Source organism: Apus apus, chromosome 1, assembly GCF_020740795.1.
Source record: "Apus apus isolate bApuApu2 chromosome 1, bApuApu2.pri.cur, whole genome shotgun sequence".
NCBI classification, from domain to species: Eukaryota; Metazoa; Chordata; class Aves; order Apodiformes; family Apodidae; genus Apus; species Apus apus.
Genome location: NC_067282.1, coordinates 159,179,398 through 159,189,142, shown reverse-complemented (window position 1 = coordinate 159,189,142; position 9,745 = coordinate 159,179,398). Strand labels below are relative to the sequence as shown.

Sequence of the window (9,745 nt, the reverse complement as noted above, 5' to 3'; positions counted from 1 at the left end):
CGGCGAGGGAGAGGCGCATCATCGGGCTTGCCCTTGCAATAAAGCGAGACCACCTTCGCGGGCCGCCGCCTCGTCCCCCGCGGAGGGGAGCCGGGGACAGGCTGAGCTGCAGGGTGGGGGGAGGATATGTCCCTCCCCCGCTCCGCCGGGAGGTGATCTCTTGCCTCGCGTGTCTCCTCTGGATGCTGGGAAGTTCCGAAGCCGGAGCGCCGGGAACGCACGGGCTGCGTCGGGAGCGCCTCTCGCGGGGCTCGCCGCTAACCACGCTCTCTCTCCGCTCGCAGGCAGCACCCGGGCCGGGGCCATGCACCCGGCGCGGCGCTGAGCACCGCGGAGGCGGCGGCGACGAAGCGGAGCCGTCTCCCCGCGGGCATCCCCGACCTGCGTGCGAGCGGGGCCGCGCCCGCCGCCGCCGCCCCCCATGACCCTACGCTCCGCCGGGTCCTTGGAGAGCGCGGCAGACTCCCGGGCGCGCTGGGGACACCCCGGAACGGCGGCGTCTGTTGCCGAGGAGTCCCGTGAGGCGGCGCAGTTGGCCGCGGCTATGGAAGAGCTGCGGCGGACAGGTAAGCCCGGCCGTGAATGGGGGCAGCGCCCGGGGCGGCGGCGCTCGCCAGGACGTTCGGCTCGCCGCTGCCAGCCGCACAGCGGCCCCGCAGGAGGCGGAGCGGCGCGGCGGGAAGCCCCGCCGGGCTGAGAGGGGAAGCGGGCTGCGGGGCGCCGCTTGCCATCGCCGCCCGACACTGCAGGGTCGCGGCCACGCGGCGGCGAGGGGCGGTGGCTCCGACCTTCCACGGGCTGCGGCGACGGAAGCGAAACTGCCGGCAGCGCCGCGCCCCGGAGGCAGCCCGGGATGGCCGGCCGGGTGAGGGCCGGGCGCTGCTACCGGCCGAGGGGGCCGCGGCGTGGGGAACGGGCGGCGCCGCCGCCGCATCCCTTCGGCCCCGCGTACCTGCGCTCCGCTCGCCGGCGTGGCGGCGGCTCGCCCGGCCCCGCGGGACGCGAGGCTTGGCTGCGGCAGGAGGGGAGGGCTTTTGTCTTCATTGCTTCCCGGCGAGGACGGCAGCCCCACCGCAGAAGTTGTTTTCTTAGCCCTCTCTGCCTCCGATTCCTAGACGGAGCTCGTTTCAACAGCAGCCTGCCCAGAGTTTCCGAGCGGGCTTTTTGCGGGCTGCCAGCGTGTGCCGGGAGGGCGCCCCGGCGTGTGCGCAGCGCGGAGCCGCGGGCGCGTCCCCGCCACCTTACGGGTCGGCGGCTTCGGCGTCAGCCTCGCAGGACTCGGCAGGAAAGTTTGTGCGTGTGTGTGCATAGATGTGAATATCAGCAGTGACGTGGAAGGCTCTGTCGAAACGAGACGCGTTGTAAAGCAAATTAATTTAAACAGCAAGTAAAAATTTACAATGCCTGCAGGACTTTAGCTTTCAAACAACAAAGGAAACGGGTTATTACAAGCATATCGGCCAAGGAGCAGCTTTTTTAACAAACAAGAATAAACAAAGCCCTTTTTTTTTTTCTCTCTCCTCTTTTAACAGGATGGTACTGGGGCAATATGACTGTTGCTGAAGCCAAAGAGAGACTACAGGATGCCCCCGAAGGGACTTTCTTGGTTAGGGACAGTTCACATTCAGAGTATCTATTGACTATTTCAGTAAAAACATCGGCAGGACCAACCAATCTACGTATAGAATATCAAGATGGCAAGTTTAGACTGGACTCTATCACTTGTGTCAGATCTAGACTTAAACAGTTCAACAGCGTTGTGCATTTGATTGAGTACTATGTTCTTATGTGCAAGGACAGAACGGAAACGCCTTCAAATGGAACAGTTCATCTTTACTTGAACAAACCTCTCTATATGTCTGCTCCATCTCTGCAACACCGCTGCAGAATAACTATAAACAAATGTACAAATCAGATCTGGGAGCTGCCTTTACCAACAAGACTGAAAGAGTACTTGAAAGAGTACCAATACCAGGTATAAATGTCTTTTTAAAATGCCTCTAATGTAGAGTAACTTTTAAATGCAATTCTTAAAATCGGCCAAAGAAGTGAGTAACCAGTTGTACAGCTCAGCATGGAATTCACTATCAAAACAGTGGCAGTTCTGGGGGAAAGGTTTTTATTTCAGATGCCACAAAGGGAGACTTTATGTAGAATAATCCCAGTTTGCATCCTTGGGGGTTCAAGAAGGTGGCATGCTATTATTGTGAGGAGAGGGAAGCCGGTAATCTGTCCACATTGTTTTGCTTTGTCAATGACATAAAATACTGCACTAATTATCAAATGCTAGCTGAAGCTGTGGGACCGAGACAGATTGCAGAAGTGTTCAGAGACAAATGAGAGTGCGTAAGTGTCTCAGTTGTCTGATTCCAAGATTAATTTGGTGCTGGTGTTCGTATAATCCTAAAAGCTTAACTGGATCACACTGTGATAATCTTGCCAAAGTTATGCAACTAATCAAATTCAGTCAAAAAAGGGATCATGTATTCAGTTTATATTGAAATATAGTTCTTGTGCTTTTCTGCAAGCAAAAGATTACTGTAAGTAACCAGTTTAAAACATGGTTTTTTGAAGTTCTTTAAAAGCTGACCTTAAGGAAAAATGCCACATCTTTCATAGGAACCCAGTATGTTGCTGATTATACCAGATTGGTATCCCAGAATCTTTGTTAACATGTTAACATCTTCCCAGTGGTGATATATCCATGTTATTACTATTAAGCCTCTTTTGGTTGAGGCTTTAGAACTGTAAACTGCAGACTTGCAGTTACCGAGTTCCAATGTCAAAACATGGATATCAGCAGTTACAGCTGTCTTCTACAGTGTAGAATGTTTTCTTCAGCTTGTTTCCCAAAATGTGGGGAAATATGGATTTGGGTGGGGTTTTTTTGGAGGGATTTGTTTGGGTTTTTAATTTTTTTCTTTTTTCTTTTTTTTTCTTTTTTTTCTTTTTTTCCTTCCAATTCACCATTGTAACTATCAGACTATTATTCAATAAAGTAAACAAAATGGCACAACAATCTCCCAATCTTTGTATGTATGGATTTGCTGCTGTTCAGGAAGCAGTGATCTTAATGAACCTGTATAATTTCCCAGCCAATACTCAAATAAATGCACGTATATCAGCAAGGATGAATACCTCTTTGCCTGTGTAGTGCTGCTCAAAGATATAGCTGGATTATATTCAGATTATTGGTTTAGAGGCTGCCTGCTGAGTTCCCATACTTAGGCATTAGCACAAGACATTGCTTTTTCTGTTACAGCAGTCCTCCAAATGGGAAGAAGGGACTAAAGCACTCAGTGTCCATTCCTCCATCTAAGTGTGCAGTATTGAATAGAAGAAATATCTAGATGAGAGTAATAGGAGAGCAGTAAAGAGAGAAACAAGGACATAGATTTATCCTCAGTCAACAATGTCATAGTTTTAACTCTTTCCTTAGCTTACTTTTTAATTAGAGCAAATAGACCTGTGTTTGAGGGTTGTCAGGACTTACTGTAATCTAGACTTTCCCAGGGTGAAATAGAAACAACATGAACTAATTTTGTTTTCCTTGTGACTTAACTGCTTTGTAGTATTGTCAAGATGCTATGTCCCTTCTCATAAATTCTGGGGCACTGAGTATCTTTATTTTGTTGCATCTAAACTCCCAGTGTTATGCACTCAATTTTGTCATTAACATGCTGGTAGAAATGAGCAGCACAGCTGTTGGGACAAGGAAGACCTCAAGAACCTGAGGCAGAGGAGATGGTCACTTGGTATGGCAAGTGTTGTTCCTCTGTGGAAAGAGGTGGCTTTCTTCCTTCTCCACAGCTTTTTCCAGTTTTTAATGCAAGCTTTAGTATAGAAATGAGGGGAGTTTTCTCTGAAAAACAAAAGATCATGTTATATAATTTTTTTACCTGTGCTCTGCCAAAATGTAGCAGATTGTTGGGAAGTTTTTCACTGGACACAGTGACTACCCTTCAGTTCCCATCCCAGAAGAGCTTTTGTATTCCAGGTATATGTTGTAATCAAGGTTCTTCCGTGCTTGTCATTTGTCTTGCTGGGATCTGCCACCCTGAAGCTGAGGAGCTTTTCCTGTGAACAGTGCGTGTGAAATAATTGTGTTCCTGGAGACATGTTTCATTCTAATGAATTTGTTTTCTTACAGTTCTTGTCCAGTTCTGCCTTGAGACTAGGTAGCTGTGTTATGGAATAACTTCTGGTACAGTAAGAAACACTTCCATCTGCTGCTACATTAACCTTCTCCTGTACTGGGCATTTTTAGCCAAGGTGATACTTAGCTGTGATACACTTGTGGTCCCATTGGTGAACACATTATACTAAGGTCCTTTAAAATAAGTTCCTCCAGACTAGTCGCTGGCCTAGGAATTTAAATAATGAATATCAATGCTGGAATAAGCAGACTGAGAAGATAAGAGCTTTGGGGTGCAATGAGACAGCCCTGTTGTACAAGTAAGAAATTATTTAAGGCTGATTGCTGGCAGCCTACCATAAGCAGTCACAGGCCAGGTATACTCGATGGCAGAGCCAGGCTCTGAGGAATGTCATGGGGCCGGTGCAGGGCAGCTTGCTGGGCTTTTCGTTAGCAGTTTTCCGAAGCACAAGGTTCAAACAGCAGGCTGAAGAAAAGGAGTGCTAGTGAAGCGAAAGGTGGTGATTCTTGTAAATAAACAAGAGTAGTTACTGTGGTGTGGAAACAAGTCACCAAATGTTGAGCATACTGACTTACACTTCATATCATTTGTATTAGTTACTGTGAGGAAAAGCAGGGTCTGTAGCTGTGGTGTGCTCAAAGCACCAAACAATATTTTGAACAGACTGGAGGGGGAACTAGTCCTCTTTGTATGAAAGCATAGTTCTTGTCCTCATTGGGATGCCCGCCCTAGGGTTGATGCATTGCACTAGTAAAACTAAACCACACTATAGCTTGCTGAAAGCTCAGCTTCATTCTAAGGCAGCACAGAGGAATTACTTGTTCTATTACCAAAAAGTCCAAGGATAGCACATGATTAGATTACAGTGGTGCAAAAATCTTTCATGTAGATCTTGTGACTTTTCAGGCACTACCATGTCCAAACATTTTTTTTTAAAGTTCTAGTGTTAGTTGTTGGGTTTTTTTCCGCTTTATGGATGTTGCTGTGGCTTGTTTCCAGTACTAGCTTTTAAATTGATGGCCCTTCAGATTCCAAAAATTATTTCTAACTGATATCTGTCATCTTGAATTGCTAGCACAGAGTGTTCAGTGAAGCCAGTTTCACAGGTTTGATGCCCATGAGTCAACCAATAATCACGATAAGGACTTTAATCCTAAGTCTTTTTTTTCCACTCCACTGGTTTTTCATTTTCGGGTCTTGAGGTTTCAGATTTACCAGCTTATACCTGGAATGTTAGTTCCTGAAAGCCTCTTCATTTTACTTAAAGGAAAGCTGAGAATCCCACAATCCTAAAAGGTGATGCTTGAAAAAAATAATAAAAAATAACTGCAAGATTAATGTTGAAAATTGAATTGGTGATTGCATCTCGTTTAGCACTAAACCTAGCACAAGCATGATCTGTGGCTCCATTTTAGTTGCATGGGTATTTCCCTGCTGCTGGTGTTGTCACCAGAGACAGAAAATAGTTCAAGTAGAAGATGGGTGGGTAGAGTGGGAGCATAAGCAAGATGCTGCAGCCATTGCATTAGAAGTAATTTTATTTTAATCTGATCTCATCAGTATTGTCCTAATTATATTTTATGTAACCACATTCTAGACAAACAATATACAATTATTAGCAAGCAGGAAAAATTGCTCACTAGAATATGGGGACAGAGGAGTTTACTTCTGTATCTCAAAACAATCCAGAATTTACTCCTCACTAAAAACTGTGGAGCCTTAGAATCTGAGACACTTATTAAGTCTCATCACTTTGAGAAAACAGGATATACATATGATAGGAAGGACAGAGTTCTGTAGTTACATGAATTCCTGTATCTTAGCCACCTCTTGTGTCTTAGTGAGGTTTTCTGTAGGTAAACGACCCTGTTACAGTTGTAGAAAAACGTTTTTTACTTACATGTGCTATTCAAGAGGTTTTTCTTGTGTTTCTCATAAATTCCTATTGATTTTTCTTCTGGCTATAAGCTTAGGATGTAGCAGAAAGTAAGTTGAGTGTTGTCAGGGCTTTGTTCTTAAGCCAAAACACATGATGGAAATGGGAAGAGATACCTTTAGACGTGGGTGTCGTGTCTAACAGTCATTTAAAATAAAGTAAATTAAAACTTCTGCTGACCTTGCTGTCATTAAAATAAATCTAAGTATCATATTGACTTCTAGAGGAAGTAACGGCTTGAGGAATTCTAACACTAGTATTACAGATTCTCAATAAGAAACTTTTCTGTTGAAAGAAGCTTTATTTTAAAAAACAACAAACAACTATAGACATAAGGGAAACTCTTAGTATGTATACCATAAAATTTCCAAATAGAGTAACTAGAAATCACTTGGAAGGTCTGAGCTGGTTAGTGCTGTATGCACAGAGGAAGTGGGGATGACAAGCTACTTTGGTATCCCAGCCTAGCTCCTGGAAACCACTTTTTTATTAGTGTTAACTTCAGCAGGTCTCAGTATTTTGCTAAGCCCTTGGTATGACTGAAAATGCCTGGAAACAACATTCCATCGGCACAGAACTTGAGATCACGAAGGTCTGAGCTCACTTTACAACAACATGGCTGTTTGCCACAGTATTGCTGAAACTGGGCAATTTCTACAACGGGCTGAAGATCAGTCAAGGAAACTGGGAGGTGGAGTGCCAGGGGCTGTGAAGGGCATTTGTGCCAACCACTGCTGGTCCTTTTGGTGTCTTTAGAAGGGACTGAAGGGAAAGAACACAGAAAAGCGAGCAGTTCCTATGAGAAGTGGCACTTCTCACAAGGTGTATCAAATAACTGGCCATCAGGACTAGTACAATGCTGAAAGGTGTATTAGTAGAGCTTAAAGGTCCAGGGGAGTAATTGGTATCAGCACACAATTTGAAACCACATACAAACAAAATCTGGATAGATAGCGGAATTTCAGGGAAAAAAACCCCACAACAATCTTACAGAAAAATCAGTCTGTCTTGGTCCCAGGGTTGCCAAGTCAGGGAGGAATTAACTGTCTTTATTAATCAGGTTATTTACAGGGTTTTGTGTAGCCAGTGCCTCCAAAGAAGTCTAGGGAAATGTAAAAAGATACCACCATAATGTTGGTATCTGCCTGATAAATTGTGGATTTTATTCTGCTTAAATACTATTTTTAAAAAAGGATTGCACCTTTGTGTTTTTTTGGTTGTTGTTTTTTGTTTGTTTGTTTTGCTTTGCTTTGCTTTGTTTTTTTCCAGTTGGAGCCATTAACTCTCCAGGAAGTGAAATACCAAGATAATACCATTGCTTTCTATGGTATTAAGGAAGAATAAAATGCAGGTCCAATAGTTATTTATATTTCTATAAGGAGCAAGCTGGTATTTAGTACGACCAAGTTAAAACAGGTAATACAGGAAAGGTTTAGTGCTGAGTGCTGCAAAGAACAAAATACATTTAAAAAACCCAAACTCAGTGTTTCTGCCTCAACTTTTCTTTCACTGGCAGGCAGGGTTTATGTAAGTAAATCTGTTTTCAGTCAAATTGTTCCGTAATTGCTGTTTAATAGCTGAGGATGACAATTTGGTGCACTGTTGGCTGAAAATAGGAAATGTAGAGGTATGTTTAATGTGGGAAAAGATTCAAAGCCCAGGGCAAAATCTTCTGTTGACCTTGTTGAGGTTATTTGGATCAGGCTTGACAACAGGAATTGTATAAGAAACAGTTATAAGGTTGATAGTTAAAAGCCGTGAAATCCATTTTCAAAATGCTTTGTTACCATTTAATTGTATCTCTTCAGGTTGCAGCCCCAAGATAGGATCTGTTCAGTTGGATCTCTGTACCCACACTCATTTTGTCATGGGGGAATCTCCAAATTTGATAGGTTACTTTGGACACATATATGACACGTCTTACACTTGCCTTTTTCTTACCTAGTGTGCTGCTTATTGACACAGTCTGAAGTGCAGAATACCTTATGGATCAACTGTTCCTGTTTGTGGGGTTTTTAGCTGGTCCATTTTCTTTTAGGAAGAGCAACATTAAACAAGACAGAGCCTGTATTAGCTGCAATATACCTATCACTGCAAAGTGGGCAGTGGATGTAACATTTTGTCATTTACCAGTGTGGGCTGAAAAGTCACTTTTATTTCAATGAACATTGACAGAAACCTAAGCTGCAATTATGGTAATATCTTTGAATGGTTGCATTGCCAGGAAGAAAGCAAAGTAAGTTAGGAAAGAGAGATTCAGATCAGATTGCAGTAGAAGTGGCATCACAGCTCCTTGAGGAACAGGAGCACTTCAGATTCTTGTTTCCTGCAGGAGAAACTGCCTGTGAGAAGAAATCTGCTTTCTGGAAATTCCTCTGTTTTCTTGAACTCCCTGATGGAGGATGCAGTGCCTACTGCAGGCTGCTTAACTAGCCTGCTGCAGCCATGCATACAGAAAGGTTTCTTTTTTGAAAGGGAACAAAATAGAGTAAGAGAACTTTAAATCAAAGCCTATTTTTTGTTTGAAAACAGGACATATGGAAGAAGTACAAGCAGTGGCAATTCTCTCACTAGGGTACCTGTAAAAACTTTCAGTGAGTCATTACTAGCTCCTGAAGAGCTTAACCTGAAAGTAAGAACCTTTAAAATACAGGTACTGTATATGAGTTTGTCCAGTTCAAAGCCTGGGAAACAGAAGATGACAAAAAACAGTAGTTATTCTGACCCTAAATAAAACCAACCTTCCAGTCTTTTATGTAAAATGCTAGACAATAATTTCATATGCTGTCAATTGCAAACAAAATAAGTAGGTTTTGTGAAACGGTTTCAGACTTGAATATTTTATTCCTTTTTCTTACTTGTTAATGTTTGATTTTCAGGCTGATTTGTGAATTTGCTTTGTTTGTTCTCACCTGATTAAAATGGTTGCTTTATATTTAAAAAATAATGTCATACATCTGGAATAAATATTTAGAGGCTTGCAGTGTTTCAATCTGTCTCCTCAAAGCACCTTTAATTTAAACTTAAAAAACAAAGAAAGAACTACATTAATTCATACATTTAAGGAAAATGAACTAAAAATTCTGAGAAACACTGAGTCACATTTTGAAAATATTAATTGGAGGGGTTTTGCAGAGATTTTTTTTTCTGGAATGAATACAAAAGTTTTGCATTTGATTCCTACATATTTTCTTATAATTATTCAGGATTCAAATTTTGGCTACAGATTATTTGTATCTAAGTAAACACATTAAGAAATAATTATTTGCAGTACTGCAAATAAACACTTCTTTTTATTACTGAAACAGAGGTAAACATACAGACAATACATGGTCATTCCAAACCCCATGGGTAAGATGTTTTGAAACTTTCTGTGCTACACTTTACCTACAGCTGGACATACTTATAAGAAGCTGATGATGTTACATTTTATATTCATTGCTCTCTTCAAACTGACGTTATTAAAAACCTTTATTATTTAAATGAAAGGGAAGTTATAAAGTATCAGAATAATCTAAGCAGCAGCCCAGGGGCTGATTGCCTTCAGTGATGCATGCCAGTCTTGCCCATCACCTTTTCTCAGGAGTGATAAGGAATCATTTTTGGAATAGCAAATGCCACCTGAAGAGTGACACCCTCTCCCCACCCCCAG

General features: G+C 43.0%; 1 protein-coding gene across 1 annotated transcript; it reads left to right on the top strand.

Moving 5' to 3' along the window:
* Window positions 1-347: 347 nt before the first annotated feature.
* Window positions 348-3,087, top strand: SOCS2 (suppressor of cytokine signaling 2). The gene is made up of 2 exons (XM_051625930.1): window positions 348-566; window positions 1,533-3,087. Exons 1-2 carry the CDS (start codon window positions 422-424, stop codon window positions 1,979-1,981), a joined length of 594 nt encoding a protein of 197 aa, XP_051481890.1. The 5' UTR covers window positions 348-421; the 3' UTR covers window positions 1,982-3,087.
* The last annotated feature ends 6,658 nt before the right edge of the window (window positions 3,088-9,745 follow it).